The 16,872-nt window shown below is 44.1% G+C and overlaps 1 protein-coding gene across 7 annotated transcripts in view; it reads left to right on the forward strand.

Annotated features, from left to right (window-relative positions):
- The window catches only part of arhgap32b (Rho GTPase activating protein 32b), a 539,127-nt gene that overhangs the window by 515,334 nt on the left and 6,921 nt on the right, over positions 1-16,872 (forward strand). For all 7 annotated transcript variants that reach the window (XM_078530751.1, XM_078530768.1, XM_078530760.1 and 4 more), the window contains 2 exons: positions 5,913-7,259; positions 13,983-14,329. In XM_078530751.1, the coding sequence (XP_078386877.1) occupies positions 5,913-7,259; positions 13,983-14,329 (1,694 nt within the window). The remainder of the gene's footprint in view (positions 1-5,912; positions 7,260-13,982; positions 14,330-16,872) is intronic.

A 16,872-nucleotide genomic window follows, 5' to 3' on the forward strand; every position in this document is an offset into this window, starting at 1 on the left:
GACTGTATTCCCAGTGTTACTGGGCTAGCAGACGGTGACTGTATTCCCAGTGATACTGGGCTAGCAGGCGGTTACTGTATTCCCAGTGATACTGGGCTAGCAGGCGGTTACTGTATTCCCAGTGATACTGGGCTAGCAGGCAATGACTGTTTTCTCAGTGATACTGGGCTAGCAGACGGTGACTGTATTCCCAGTGATACTGGGCTAGCAGGTGGTTACTGTATTCCCAGTGATACTGGGCTAGCAGGCAATGACTGTTTTCTCAGTGATACTGGGCTACAGGCGATGACTGGATTCTCAATGTTACTGGGCTAGCAGGCGGTGACTGTATTTCCAGTGATACTGGGCTAGCAGGCGGTGACTGTATTCCCAGTGATACTGGACTAGCAGGCGGTTACTGTATTCCCAGTGATACTGGGCTAGCAGGCAATGACTGTTTTCTCAGTGATACTGGGCTACAGGCGATGACTGTATTCTCAGTAATACTGGGCTAGCAGGTAGAGAGTGAGCCCAGTCTTCCTGTTTATTGTTGCGATTTTTGATGAATGAGTGGACACGGATTTATTTGCTCAGTTGATGTGGCAGTGTTTGCTTTACAACCTTTGTATCATTGCATCGATCTTTACAATTATTCATGAGTTTATGACGTGACAAATTTAGGGTTTTTGATAATTAAATCATCTTGCTTTATGAATCTGTGCTTCCCAATCTGAACACCATTATAATGTTCAATCTTGCAGTTAAGCAGTCTGAAGAGTTAATTAAACACTTTAAATATTCTTGTTCTATACAATATTAGGTTAGCTACTTGCTTACCAGATCAACGGTAAGAGTGAATTAACAGATGTCCTTTTATTGTGATCTCCCTCTCAGATTACTGAAGGATTTGAGATATTTAAAACTCACGTTTTGGTGAAGTCAGCACCAATGTTCTGCAGCTTAATTGTGTTAAAATGGTTACAACATTTAACAGGACTGGAAAGATTAAATTGATAACTAAAAATGATGTGCTGGTTGGTGTACACTGGAGGACAGAACAACTCTCCCTGTCAAAAAGTGCTGCTGAATATACAAACAGGAGGAGCCTATTAGCTCATTGGTGGCCCGTATCTAACTCCATCTACCTGCCACAATTCCGTATACTTTAATACGCTCGACGAACAAAAATCTATCAATGAAAACAGGAAATGCTGGAAATACTCTCCCAGTCTGGCAGCATCTTTGGAGAGAGAAAGTGTTTCAAGTCGATAATGTTTCTTCAAAATTGGAAAAAGTTAGATGTAAAAGATTTTAAGCAATTACAAAGGCAGAGAAAATGTATTGGGAGAACCAACAAAAGGAAATGCCTGTGATAAAGTACAAGGCAAATGGGATGATGATGGGTCTACGTGTAAGTAGGATAAGCAAATCATCATCAATTGTTGCTGTCCACAAAAAAAAATAAAATGGGGACAACTTGTTGAACTTCCTTTTTTTTCTTCACCCCAGAACCCACACCGTTCCCCATCCCGCAAAAACTGTGTCTGTACTTTCTTCAAACCTGAGGGATCTCTTCTTCACGTTCTGAAGAAGGATCAACTTTGTTTCTCTCTCTACAGATGCTGCTAGACTTTCTGGCATTTTCTATTTTTATGTCAAATTTCCAGCATGTGAAATATTTTGGTTTGATAAAAATCTGTCAATCTTGCCCCTTACCTTGAATCTATGCCCCCTGGTTGTTGATCCCTCCACCAAGGGGAAAAGTTTCTTCCTGTCTACCCTATCTATGCCCCTCATAATTTTATACACCTCAATCATGTTCCCCCCTCAATCTCCTCTGCTCCAGGGAAAATAACCCCAGTCTATCCAATCTTTTCTCATAACTAAAACTCTCCAGCCCAGGCAACATCCTGGTAAATCTCCTCTACACTCTCTCTAGTGAAATCACTTCCTTCCTATAATGCGGATTCCAGAACTGCGTGCAATACTCTAGCCTAACCAGCGTTTTATACAGTTCCAGCATAACCTCCCTGTAAATATGTTCTATGCCTCAGCTGATAAAGGCAAGAATCCCATATGCCTTCTTAACCACCTTATCTACCTGTCCCGCTACTTTAAAAGACCGGTGGACATGCACACCAAGGTCCCCCTGATCCACGGTACTTCCCAGGGTCCTACCATTCATCGTGTATTCCCGTGCCTTGTTTGTCCTACCCAAGTGCATCATCTCACACTTATCCGGATTAAATTCCATTTGCCACTGATCAGCCCATCTGAACAGCCCATCTATATCCTCCTGTAATCTAAGGCTATCCTCCTCACTACCACCCCACCAATTGTCGTGTCATCCGCAACTTACTTCTCAACCATCCTACCTTCAAGTCTAAATAGTTTATATATGTCACAAACAGCAAGGGACCCAACACCGATCCCTGTGGAACCCCACTGGACACAGGCATCCAGTCACAAAAGCACCCCTTGACCATCACCCTCTGCTTCCTGCCACTCAGCCAATTCTGGATCCAATTTGCCAAATTGCCTTGGATCCCATGGGCTCTTACCTTCGTTATTAGTCTCTCATGCGGGACTTTATCAAAAGCCTTGCTGAAGTCCAAGCCGACTACATCAAATGCATTGGCCTCATCTACACACCTGGTCACCTCTTCGAAAAATTCAATCAAATTGGTCAGACATGACCTCCCCTTAACAAAACCATGCTGACTGTCCTTGATTAATCCCTGCCTCTCCAAATGTAGATTAATTCTGTCCCTCAGAATAGTTCCCCCACCACTGAAGTTAGATCTACTGGCCTGTCGTTCCCTGGTTTATCCCTTCCTCCTTTCTTGAAAAATGGTACCACATTGGCTGTCCTCCAGTCCTCTGACACTTCTCCTGTGGCCAGAGATGTATTGAAAATTATTGCCAGTGCCCCTGCTATCTCCTCCCTTGCCTCACTCAACAGCCTGAGATACATTTCATCTGGGCTCGGAGATTTATCTACTTTTAAGCCTGCCAGACCACTTAGAACCTCCTACCTTTCTATGCAATTTCTTTAATTATATCACAGTCCTTCTGCCTGATTTCCATACCCATGTCGTCCCTCTCACTTGTGAATGCTGACACAAAGTATTCTTTTAGAACCTTACCTACGTCTTCCGGCTCCACACACAAATTACCACAACGGTCCTTAATGGGCCCTACTCTTTCCCAGGTTATCCTCTTACTCTTAATGTACTTGTAAAATAACGTTGGATTTTCCTTTATTTTACCTGCCAATATTTTTTCTTGTCCCTTTTTGCTCTCCTAATTTCCTTTTTAAGTTCCCTCCTACGCAGGTCCTTAATGGGCCCTACTCTTTCCCAGGTTATCCTCTTACTCTTAATGTACTTGTAAAATAACGTTGGATTTTCCTCTATACTCCCCTAGGGCTTCCGCAGTTTTGAGCCCTCAGTATCTGCCATAAGCCTCCCTTTTTCTCTTTATCTAATCCTGTATAATTTCTCGACATCCAGGTTTCCTGGATTTGTTGGTCCCACCCTTTGTCTTTACTGGAATATGTTGGCCCTGTACTCACCCTATTTCCTTCTTGAATGAGTCCCACTGCTCTGACGCAGATTTACCTAAAAGTAGCTGCTCCCAGTCCACGCTGGCAAAATCACATCTGATCTTATTAAAATTGGCCTTCCCCCCAATTTAGAACTCTGATTTCTGGCACATCCTTGTCCTTTTCCATAACAACCTTGAATCTAACAGATTTATGATCACTATCTGCAAAATGCACCCCCACTGATCCCTCTACCACTTGCTTGGCTTCATTCCCTAAAATTAAGCCCAGGACCGTCCCCTCTCTGTATGATCTTCTACATACTGGCTTAAAAAGCTCTCCTGGATGCATTTTAAAAATTCCACTCCCTTTAAACCTATCACACTATGACTAACCCAGTTAATGTTGGGGGGAGTTGAAATCCCCCACTATTACTACCCTATTATTTTTACATTTCTCTGAAATTTGACTACATATCTGCTTTTCTATTTCTCTCTGACTGTTTGTTTGGGGGCCTATAGTACACTCCCAGCAATGTGATTGCTCCTTTTTTGTTTTTCAGTTCTACCCATATGCATTCATTTGAGGAGCCTTCTAAGATGTCATCCCTCCTTACTGCTGTAATAGATTCCTTGATCATATTGCGATAACCCCTCCTCTTTTACCCCCTTCCCTATCTCACCTGAAGACCCTATATCTTGGAATATTGAGCTGCCAATCCTGCCCCTCTCTCAACCATGTCTCTGTGATAGCAATGACATCATACTTCCATGTGTTAATTTGTGCCCTCAACTCATCTGCCTTATTCGTCAGACTCCTTCATTAAAATAAATGCCATCCAACCTTGCCAAACTCCCTTGTGCCTTAATTGCCCTATAATTTCTATGCCTTCCAGGCTCACTTGCTCTCTCTTCTGATTTTGGCTATGCATCTCCCCCTGTTGAACCTCCTCTCAGATCCCATACCCCTGCCAAGTTAGTTTAAACCAGTATTTATATGGACTAGCCATATAAATACTGTGGCTACAAAAGCAGGTCAGAGGCCAGGAATCCTGCGGCTAGTAACTCACCTCCTGACTCCCTGAAGCCTGTCTACCATCTACAAGGCACAAGTCAGGAGTGTGATGGAATATTCTCCACTTGCCTGGATGAGCTCCAACAATACTCAAGAAGCTTGACACCATCCAGGATAAAGCAGCCCGCTTGATTGACACCCCATCCAAAAACATTCACTCCGTCCGCCACCGATGCACAGTGGCAGCAGTCTGTACCATTTACAAGATGCACTGCAGAAACTCAACAAGGCTCCTTATTAGCACCTTCCAAACCCATGACCGCTACCGTCTAGAAGGTCAAGGGTAGCAGATACATGGGAGCACCACCACCTGTAAGTTCCCCTCCAAGCCACTGTCATCATCCTGACTTGGAAATTACCGAATTACCGTTATCACCGTTCCCTCACTGTCACTGGGTCAAAATCCTGGAACTCCCTCCCTAACAGCACTGTGGGTGCACCTATACCACAGGGACTGCAGCCGCTCAAGAAGGCAGCTCACCAGCACCTTCTCAAGGGCAATAAGGGATGGGCAATAAATGCTGACCTAGCCAGCAACACCCACATTCTGTAAAATAAATTTTTTAAAAATCCTTTGATCACCTTAAACACTTCAGTTAGATCACCTATTAATCTTCTGTACTCAAGTGAATACAACCTTAGTCAATGCAACCTGTCTTCATAATTTAACCCACTTAGCCCGAGTATTATAGATCATTCTGTGCTGCACCCTCTGCAAGGTCAATATGTTCTTCCTGATATGCGACGTCCAGAACTGAGTGTAGTGCCTTGACTGGAACATATACTTTCCAACCCTTTATATTCCATTCCGCAGCCTCTTTAATTAACGTTAAGTGTTTGTACGCATGGCTTTGTGTTTTCAGGTGGCTGTCTGTATATTTCCTTTTTAGCATTTTCATGAGGTGATCAAGGTAGGCATGAGACCAAGAAGACTGATTCATGCTTGATTGACAAGATATTAGGTTAATGTCAACTTTGCAGGGAGGAAAGGGAAATGATTTGACACATTTTGAGTCAACAGGGCGTGTTAGGAGTGCAGTGAGTTCATGCCCCACTTACATGGGGGACACCCAACCTTTTACCCTCCTAGTTATTTAATGCAGTCTCAGGGCAGGGAACTGTTTTACAGAGCCACATGAGAGGAAGTTACTGAACAACCTAAGGGATGCACATAATATGAAATTCTCTCTGATGACCAAAATCATTTAAGTTGTAAGATAATTCTGAAATATATATGGAAATGTAAATACAATGGTACAATATGTATTGATATCACAAACCCGCGGTGAATGATATTTTGTTTGTCCTTTCCTAGGAGAATCGAAGGTTTACAGACCTAGAAGGCCTCGGTCTAGCAGTGATGCTCTCTCTGTTTCCTTCAATGCTACTGGCCTTCCAGGCTTCAACTACTGCAACTCCTATGATAACCTACCCAATGATGAGAGTGAAAGAGAGGATGCAGTACGCCAAGTCCCTGCACTGATGTCCCCCAGAATGGAGGAAGTGGAACTAAGTCCACCAGATATGGGAGCAGCAGGGTTGGACTTTGACCCAATGTCCTTTCAATGTAGTCCTCCAAGGGCAGAGCTTGCAGGTCCTGACTGCAGTACATCTCAGGTGGATTCCTCAGCCAGTGGCAAAGACAAGTCAAATAGCTGCAAGAGAGAGTCAGATTTGGGCAGTGTGTGTCTGACCCCTGGTAGTGCTACTAGTTCTGAACCAGTCTCTCACTCACCAGATAAGCTGATGAGCCCCTTCTTCTCTCCAGATCTAAGCCCCACTGATGAGAAACTGGCTAAGCCAACCTCTTTTGCAGAAAAGATGGTTCATGCTTTCTCCCCAAAGATTGGGCGCAAGTCTCCCAAGTCTCCTCTGTTGACCATCTCTGAACCTATGACAATTTCTGTACCAACGCGAGTATCTGAAATGATTGGCAGTATGGCAGCTGTTTCACTGGGTACATCTCCACCTCACACAAGCCAAGCAGGGAATAGCAATGTCAGCAAATCACCTCCACAAATGATGTCAATGCTGCTGAAGACCAGTGACATGCAACTACCCGAGGGATGCCGTCAGGAAATCCACACCAAACTTTCTGCTGCAGTAATAGATTCGGAGGCCAAAGAGCAAAGTGTAGATTGGCATGATCAGACCTATCACTACAAGGCTGTACATTCCACCCATTCACAAGCAGGAACAAAATGGCAAAGTTCAGATTGGCATGCACTGACCAATCAAAACAAGAGTACATCACCTACTCATTCGCAAATCGGGGCAAAAGGGCAAAACTTAGATTGGCATGACCTCCCCAATCAAAACAAGTCTACACCATCTACCAATTCACAAACAGGGATGAAAGGGCAAATTTCGGATTGGCATGAACTGAGCAATCAAAGCAAGGCAGTACCATCGACCCACTCTCAAGCAGGAACAAAAGGGAAATGTTCAGATTGGCCTGATTTAACCAATCAAAGCGACTCTGTACCGTCTACCCTTTCGCAAGTGGGAACCAAAGGGCAAAGTTCAGATTGGCATGAACTGACCAATCAAAGTAAGGCTACACCATCTGCCCATCCACATATGGAGGCAAAAGGGCAAATTTCAGATTGGCGTGAGCTGATCAATCAAAACAAGGCAGTACCATCCACCCATTCACACACGGGTAAGTATTAAAGAAGAATTGTTACACTAGATAAGGCCTCATTGGGTGAGGCTCACAATGCATGCTGCATTTCAGGTATATGTGCACCATCCTGGTACGCTGGAGACATGGTGCACTGCCAAACATTGGTGAAGTTGAAATGAGCAAGTTTTCACTGGCATCTTTCAACTATACTGTTTGATGGTAACTCCTGTCAAAGGTTATTTCGTTTCCCAAAAAAAGGAAGATAAACTTCTCTGTTCTAATTTGCTTTCATAGATGTTTGCTATTCAGTGCTGAGAGTCATTACAATGAGAAGAAAACCTTGTATGTCCTGAGTTATAATCCTCCACATTAGGCCCTGCACACAGACTGGTGGTAAGGCTATAACAATGAATTTTGTCAAGAGGGATTTCAGATTTTCAGGCAGAATGTGGATAGGTTGTCTTGCTCAATGTCTCACTATCTGACAGATAATTATACCCATCCTTTTCCTTTGACCCTCCCCTTCTAGCACTGATTTGTGCTGGACTAGTATTCCACAATTAACAAAAGCCTTATGCGACCAAACTAAGCTGTTTGACAGTCCTCTTTTCTATTTTTCCTTAGTTCTGATGAAGAGTCATACGGACTCAAAACGTTAACTGTATTCCTTTCCGCAGAAACTGTCAGATCTGCTGAGTTTTTCCAGCTATTTTTATTTTTGTTTCAGATTTCCAGCATCCACAGTATTTTGCTTTTATGACAGTCTAAACTGTTTGGGGAATGGGAGCACAGTGTCACACTCAGTTCTGGGGTGGGGTATGCACTTTTTTATTATTCATTCAAAGAATGTGGGTGTTGCTGGCTAGACCAGCATTCATTGCCCATCCCTTGAGAAGTTAGTGGTGAGCTGCCTTCTTGAACTGCTGCAGTCCCATGGGGTGTAGGCACACCCACAGCGCTGTTAGAGAGGGAATTCCAGGATTTTGACCCAGCAACTGTGGAGGAATGGCGATATATTTCCAAGTCAGGATGGTGAGTGGCTTGGAGTAAACTTGCAGGTTGTGTGTTTGAACAATAACAGCAACTTATTTTATAAGCACCTTTGATGTATTGAAAGGTTCCAAGGTGCTTTACATGAGCGCTGTAAAACCAAGTATGACACCGAGACACATGAGATATTAGGTCATATGAAGAGAAACTGGTCCAAGAAGTAGCTTTTAAGAAGGAATTTAAAGGAAGAGGGAAAATTCAAGAGGTAGAGAGGTGTCAGGAGGGAATTCCAGATTTTGGGGCCTAGGCAACTGAAGGCACAGCCACCAGTGATGACTCAGTTATAACTGGGAATGCACAAGAGGCCAGAACTGGGGGAGCAAAGATATTTTGGACAGTTGTGGAGTTTGTGCCAGGCAAGGGCCATGGAAGGATTTGAAAACAAGGATAACAATTTTAAAATCCAGACTGTGCTTGACCAGGAGCCAATGTAGGTCAGCGAGCACCAGGATGATAGGGGAACGAGACTTGCTGTGAGTTAAGACATGGGCAGCAGAGTTTTTGATTACCTTAAGTTTCCAGAGGGTAGAATGTGGAAGACCAGCCAGGAGCACATTGGAATAGTCGAATTTAGAGGTAATGAAGGCATGGTTGAGAGTTTCAGCAGCAAATGAGACAAAGACGAAGATCAGCAAGCTTAGGGCTCCTTGGTGCCAAATTCCATCAAATGCTGCCTTGATATCAATCAGGCAGTCATTCTCAAGTCACCTCTGGAGTTCAGCTCTGTTGTCCATGTTTGGACCAAGGCTGTAATGAAGTCAGGAGCCGAGTAGCCCTGGCGGAACACAACCTGATCGTCGGTGAGCAGAGTGTTGCTGGGTAAGTGTCTCTTGATAGCACTGCCGATAACATCTTCCATCACTTGCTGTTGATTGAGAGTAGACTGATGGACAGTAAGTGGCCGGATTGGATTTGACCTATTTATCGTGGACAGGACATACCTAGGCAATTTCCATATCATTGGTTAGATGCCAGTGTTGTAGCTGTACTGGAATAGCTTAGCTAGCAGCACAGCTAGTTCTGGAGCATAAGTCTTCATGACTACTGTCAGAATGTTGTCAGGGCCCATAGCCTTTGCTGTGTCCAGTGCCTTCAGCTGCTACTATGATATCATGTGAAGTGAATTGAATTGTCTGAAGACTAGCCTCTGTGATGCTAGGGACCTCAGGAGGAGGCCGAGATGGATCATCCACATGGCACTTCTGGCTTAAGATGGCTGAAAATGCTTCAGCCTTGTCATTTGACATTTGATGTGCTAAGCTCCAACATCATTGAGGATGGGGATATTCATGAAACTTTCTCCAGTTAGTTGTTATAATTGTTCAACACCATTCATGACTGGATGTGGATGGGCTGCAGAACTTTGATCTGATCTGTTGGTGCTACCTCACACAGTCCCAGGTTGAGGGTACACGATGTCACACTCTGTCATGAGATGGGCAGTGATGTGGAATAAGTGTTGTATTCTGTTCTGGTGTGGGAATGGGAGGGGAAACAGTGTTGGACCTATGAGGGGTTGGGGAGTATGGTGGGGGAAGGCGTCCACTGAAACCCTGTTTGGCGCTGCATCTACTGGCTTGATGAAATTAATTGTATCAAACCGGTAAAAAGGAATTAAACCAGAAGGACCACCTGGCATCGACCTAGGCACTGGAAACGACAATGGCAATCGTAGTGCAGTCGACCCTGCAAAGTCCTCCTTACCTACATCTGGGGACCTGTGCCAAAATTGGGAGGGCTGTCTCGCAGACTAGTCAAGCAACAGCCTGACATAGTCATACTTATGGATCATCCCTTAAAGATCATTTCCCAGATATCACCATCACCATCCCTGGGTATGCCCTGTCCCATCACAGGACAGACCCAGCAGAGGTGGCAGCACAGTGGTATACAGTCGGGAGGGAGTTGCCCTGAGAGTCGTTAACAATGACTCTGGACCCCATGAAGTCTTATGGCATCAGGTCAAACATGGGCAAGGAAACCTGCTGCTGAATACCATGTACTGCGCCCCCCGCCAACTTCCCCCACCCTCAGCTAATGAACCAGTGCCCCTCCATTTTGAACACCACTTGGAGGATGCCACTGAGGGTGGTAAGGGCACAGAATGTACTCTGGGTGGGGAACTTCAATGTCCATCACCAAGAGTGGCTCAGGAGCACCACCACAGGCCAAGTCCTAAAGGACATAGCTGATAGACTAGGTCTGCAGCAGGTGGTGAAGGAACCAACAAGAGGGAAAAGCACACTTGACCTCATCCTCACCAACCTGTCTGCCACAGATGCATCTGTCCATGACAGTATCAATAGGAGTGACCACCATACAGTTCTTGTGGAGACGAAGTCTCATCTTCACATTGAGGATACCCTCCATTGTGTTGTGTGGCACTACCACCATGCTTAAATGGGATAGATTTTGAACAGATCAAGCAACTCAAGACTGGGCAACCATGAGGCACTGTGGCCATCAGCAGCAGCAGAATTGTACCCGACCACAATCTGTAACCTCATGGCCCGGCATATCCCCCAACAAGCCAGGGGATCAACCCTAGTTCAATGAAGAGTGCACAAGGGCATGCCAGGAGCAGCACCAGGTATACCTAAAAATGAGGTGTCAACCTGGTGAAGCTTTGTGTGCAAACAGCATAAGCAGCAAGTGATAGACAGAGCTAAGTGATTCCACAGCCAACTGGTCAAATCTAAGCTCTGCAGTACTGCCACATCCAGTCGTGAATGGTGTAGGCAATTAAACAACTCACTGGAGGAGGAGGCTGCACAAATATCCGATCCTCAATGATGGAAGAGCTCAGCACACAGTGCAAAAGATAAGGCTGAAGCATTTGCAAAAATCTTCAGCCGGAAGTGCTGAGTGGATGATCCATCTCAGCCTTCTCCGGAGGTCCCCAGCATCTCAGATGCCAGTCTTCAGCCAATTCGATTCACTCCACATGATATCAAGAAACAGCTGAAGGCACTAGATAGTGCAAAGGCTATGGGCCCTGTCAATATTCCAGCAATAGTACTGAAGACTTGTGCTCCAGCATTTGCCACACCCCTAGCCAAGCTGTACCAGTACAGCTACAACACTGGCATCTACCCAGCAATGTGGAAAATTACCCAGGTATGTCCTATACATAAGAAGCAGGACAAATGCAACCCAGCCAATTACAGCCCCATCAGTCTACTCTCGATCCTCAGTAAAGTGATGGAAGGGATCATACAGTGCTGGCAAGCTACCCCTTGCTTAGCAATAACCTGCTCACTTTGGGTTCCGCCAGGGTCACTCAGCTTCAGACCTCATTACAGCCTTGGTTCAGACATGGACAAAAGAGCTGAACTCCAGAGATGAGGTGAGAGTGACTGCCCTTGACATCAAGGCAGCATTTGATTGAGTGTGGCATCAAGGAGCCCAAGCAAAACTGGAGTTAGTGGAAATCAAGGGGAAAGCTCTCCCCTGGTTGGAGTCATACCTAGCACAAAGAAAGATGGTTGCTGTTGTTGGAGGACAATCATTTCAGCCCCAGGACATCACTGCAGGAGTTCCTCAGGGCAGTGTCCTTGGCCCAACCATCTTCAGCTGCTTCATCAATGACCTTCCTTCCATCATAAGGTCAGAAGTGGGGATGTTCGCTGACGATTGCACTCACCATCCTGACTTGGAAATATATTGCCATTCCTTCACTGTCGCTGGGTAAAAAACTCCCTCCCTGACAGCACTGTACCTACACCACATGGGTTGCAGTGGTTCCAGCAAGCAGCTCACCGCCACCTTCTCATGGGCAATTAGGGATGGGCAATAAATGCTGGCCTTGTCAGCCTCACCCACATCCCCTAAGTGAATTTTTTAAAAATTGTCTCAGGGACCTGGTCTGTTTTGGTTCCAGATCATAATGAGCCATCCCTGTCTTTTAGTGGCAATCCTTCAGTTTACTGACCAGCAAGAGCAAAAAAAAAACACCGATTCAATACATATCGTCGGTCAGGCATGAAGTCTTGAAACCTTGAGTTTGAGCATGAGTCAGGGTAACTTAGTCTTGACGCTAGTTACAAAAGAAAAATATTGCTGATACTGGAACTGAAACAAAAACAGAAAATGTCAGAAATACTCAGATCTGGCAGCATCTGTGGAGAGAGAAACAAATTTTTCAGGTTGATGGCTTTTTGTCAGGTCGTTTCCAGTGCATTGCTCATGGCTGTTGTTATCTTTGCGTCAGTTTTTCTCCGCTCTTGCCTTGTGGATGCTGAGACGCTGTCTATAGTTTCACAGGTGCTGCTTTCATGTGTAAGCCTGAATGTTGAGTATCACCAGGCTGTTTAGGCATGGGGTATGAGGACATCATGACAAGTTTGATCTTGTCCTTGGCTAACGTTAGATATACACATGCAGCTCATAACTGAACTTACATAGAAGTTAAGGACAGGAACCATGGATGACTTCCTGCAACTGCCCCCCACCCTCACTAAAAGGTAAGGGCACTGAGGCTAGTCCTGCTCTCTGAAGTTCATTTAACTTGGCACAAACCAAAATTTGGGCTTTTTTTTTATGCCCAGTGGCTGTGATTATTAACTTAGGTCACGTTATTCACACACGTTGGGATTATTATTAATAGTAAACTGCAGAAAGTGATATAAACAAAAAACTGCAGATGCTGGAATCCAAAACAAAAATAGAAATACCTGGAAAAACTCAGCAGGTCTGGCAGCATCGGCGGAGAAGAGCAAAGTTGACGTTTCGAGTCCTCATGACCCTTCAACAGAACTAAGTAGGAATATTTCTACTTAGTTCTGTTGAAGGGTCATGAGGACTTGAAACATCAACTTTGCTCTTCTCCGCCGATGCTGCCAGACCTGCTGAGTTTTTCCAGGTATTTCTATTTTGGTGCAGAAAATGATGGTTGTGTCTTTCATCGGGTGGAGTTGCAAATATTAGGGATTGTGACAAACATTCTAGAATAAGGCAGGCTGACAGGTTACTGAAGTAAGCAGATGCTAGCAAATGCAGTTTATTGAATGTATAACATTGAACAAGAGAGAAACATGAACAAGTATATTTGGGGAAAGAGCAGTTCAAGGAAGGCGAATGAAACGCAGGGTTTTGTAGTAGAAAAGCAAGGAAGTGATGTTGGATTTGTGGTTCAGCCACAGTGGAGTAGTATGTCCAGTTCTAGTTGCCCCACTCCAAGGATATCAGAGTCAAAAGAGAAGGGGCAATGTAGTTGCACTGAGATGTAACCAGGCATGAAGAGTTCTCATTACAAATAAGGGCTTGAACAATATTCTGCTGGGACATTCAGGGAGATCTAATAAACAGTTTCAAAAGTATGAAAAGCATTGAGAGAGTAAATTGTGTTTCTAGTACTTGCTGAATCATTAATTCAGGATTATCACTAGGAAGTTAACGTTTGCATGGAAGGGTCTTAGGAAAAGAAATAAGGGGTAGAAACTAAAATATGATTTAAAAGGGAATTGGATAAAGAGAATATAATGAAGGTACAGTGAAGGAATTGGAGCAGCTAATGCCAGTCGAAGACCCAGTACTGGCGTGGGTACAGTGGGCTGCCTGGCTTCCTCCTGTGCTGTGACTCCTAAGATGCCACTAATATCGGTAACATTTGCAAAAAATTGAGTCATCTATAGCACACAAAGCAGATTGTGGGCTATTTGCAAAGGTTTTTTCAGCTAATTAATGTCTGTTCTTTTGTTTGCTCTGCAGTGACTCCAGTGGAATCCCCTCAGGAGGCTCCTCCAGTTAGCTCTGTGCCTCTCATTCCACCACCTCCACCCCCAAAGAGTGCTGCTCGCTTGCTGGCATTGGCTCTGGCTGAGAGTGCCCAGCAGGCCACTGTGCAGTCTCAGAAGAAGCCTCCGCCTGGGCGGCAGGTCTCAGGGGATCAGAACCCCCACACTGTCCCTGTTACAGAGCCATGCCCGGTATTAACTGCCTCAGCACCTCCTACAACAGCCAGCTATCCGATAACTGTGCAGCCAACTGTCGAACCGCAACCCGCCACAGGCCAGGTCCCTCCCAGCACTACGGCAGGGCCCACAGCTTCAGGCCAGGTAAGGGAAACAAAGGATTAACCTGCCAACTGGACTCTGGGAATTTGGTGTACTATAGATAGCAATTCCCCTGCTAGATTTCTGACTGAAAGAAAATTAGTGTAAACATTAATGAAATTGTTTTACAGTTAAATTTTTCGATCAATAATCACTATTATAAATAGATCTCTTAATGAGGTTAAAAACTATTTGTAAAATGCTAGAAATGTGTATGAAGAAATAAACCTGAACACTCCTGTATCCCTCTGTAAAGTGCAGTATCAGGAGAGTTTCTCATTACAGTCAAACAAGTCACTCACTCCCAAATATAGAAATGCCAGCACTGGGTCTTTGACTTTTAAACAAATTGAGCTTCCGCCGCACCCAGATAATTCAACTTGGTGTAGTACTCAGTTCAGTGCTTTCTACACCAGGGGCAGCGAAGCACACTCTCTTTAGCAGAGCAGATGATAAATACTGAAAACAGCAATAAAAAAACCTATACATTTTAAGTTCAGAAATAAAATGCTAGAAAGCTGAAATAAAAACAGAAAATGTTGCAAATATTCAGCAGGTCATACAGCATCTGTGGAGAATGCAAAACAGAGTTAATATTTCATGTTGATGACCTTTTATCAGAAATTTTTATCATTTCTGATGAAAGTTTATCATACTGAAACGTTAACTCTGTTTCTCTCTCCACAGATCCTGCCAGACCTGATTATTTCCAACATTCTCTGTTTTTATTTTAAATTTTCAGCACCCAAAGTATTTTGCTTTTGTGACCTATTCTGATCCATTTCACTTGCTGAGTAAGCAGGTAATTAATCATCTCATGCAACCTTAATAAAACAAATCTAAATCGATCTTGTTTAAATGTGTTCAGTATTGTGGAATTAACAGGGTAATCCTAAACAAAGCACTTTCAACCTAGTTTTAAACGATTTGTCCACTCAAAGAAGTCACATTCTGTTCATGGGGATTGACTAAATGGAAATATTGTTCAAAACTAGAATTCCATTACTTTTTATTCTGTTAACAATGTGACTGTTCAGCTCGTTTAGTTTAAAAGGCTTGAATTAATTTGAATTTAGTCATTGATCAGTAGGGGGACGTGGAACCTTGTAATCCCATCTGGAAGAGGGGAGAGATGCCCTTAAGTGCATGAAAGAAACTAAATCTGGATCAAAAAGTCCAAATGCTCTAAACATTACTCAATTTCTTGTGACGTGATTTATTTTAAAATTTTCTTTCCATATTTGACTTGTTCTGCTAATTTTAGCTGGATTTGCTAATATCAGTGCTAATTGTCCACCAACCTGGAACCACATGCACAGACCGAGCACCAGTCCGTTCCCTTTAAATTACTGCCCTTCTGCAGCCACACAACAACATTGAGATGGCCTGTGCACTTTTGGAAAATGCTGCATACATCCAAAATAAATAGAGGGAACATTGATCAGTACTGATGCTTGTGGTTTTACATTGAAAATAAGTTTATCTGTACACACCTTGTACATTCAAATATCTGTTAATATGCAAACATTTATGTAATTTATTTCCTGATTTGTTTTTTTCTTTCATCGGATGTGGGCGTCGCTGGCAAGGGCTAACATTTCTTGTCCATTTCTAATTGCCCTTGAGAAGGTGGTGGTGAGCAGCCTTCTTGAACCGCTGCAGGCTTGTGGTGCAGGTACACCCACAGTGCTATTACGAAGGGAGTTCCAGGATTTTCACCTAGGAATAATGAAGGAAAGGTGATATAGTTCTAAGTCAGAGTGATGTGTGGCATGGAGGGGAACTTGTAGGTGATGATGTTCCCATGTGCCTACTGCCCTTGTCCTTATGTGGTAGAGGTCACAGGTTTGGAAGGTTCTGTTGGAGGAGCCTTGGTGAGTTGCTGGAGTGCATCTTGTATATGGTACACAGTACTGCCACTATGTGTCAGTGGTGGAGGGAGTGAATATTTAAGTTGGTGGATGGGGTGCCAAACAAGCTTCTTGAGTGTTGGAGCCGCACTCATCCAGGCATGTATTCGGTCACACTTCTGACTTTTACTTTGTAGGTGGTGAACAGGCTTTAGGGAGTCAGGAGGTGAGTTACTTGCCTCAGAATTCCCAGCCTCTGACTTGCTCTTGTAGCAACAGTATTTACATATCTGGTCCAGTTTTGTTTCTAGTAAATGGTAAGCCCCCGAGATGCTGATGGTGGGGATTCAGAGATGGCAATGCCATTGAATGTCATGGGGAGCTTTCTGACTGTATACCATTGTGTCACTGCCTCTACTGTCTGTCCTGCCAGTGGGACATATCCAGGGATAGTGATGGTGTCCAGAACATTGGCTGAAAGGTAAAATTCTAAAAGTATGACTATGTCAGGCTATTGCTTGGCTAGTCCTTGGAACTGCTGTCCCAATTTTGGCACAATGCCCCATAAGTTAGTAAGGAGGGCTTTTCAGAGTTGGACATGCTAATAGTGCACGGTCAAATGTTCCAGACTTACACAAGTGGAAGATGTAGGTAACTCACTTTAAATCTCTTCTTTTCCATTTATTCAATAATGTT

The sequence above is a fragment of the Cetorhinus maximus genome, chromosome 2, assembly GCF_964194155.1.
Source record: "Cetorhinus maximus chromosome 2, sCetMax3.hap1.1, whole genome shotgun sequence".
Taxonomy (NCBI): Eukaryota; Metazoa; Chordata; class Chondrichthyes; order Lamniformes; family Cetorhinidae; genus Cetorhinus; species Cetorhinus maximus.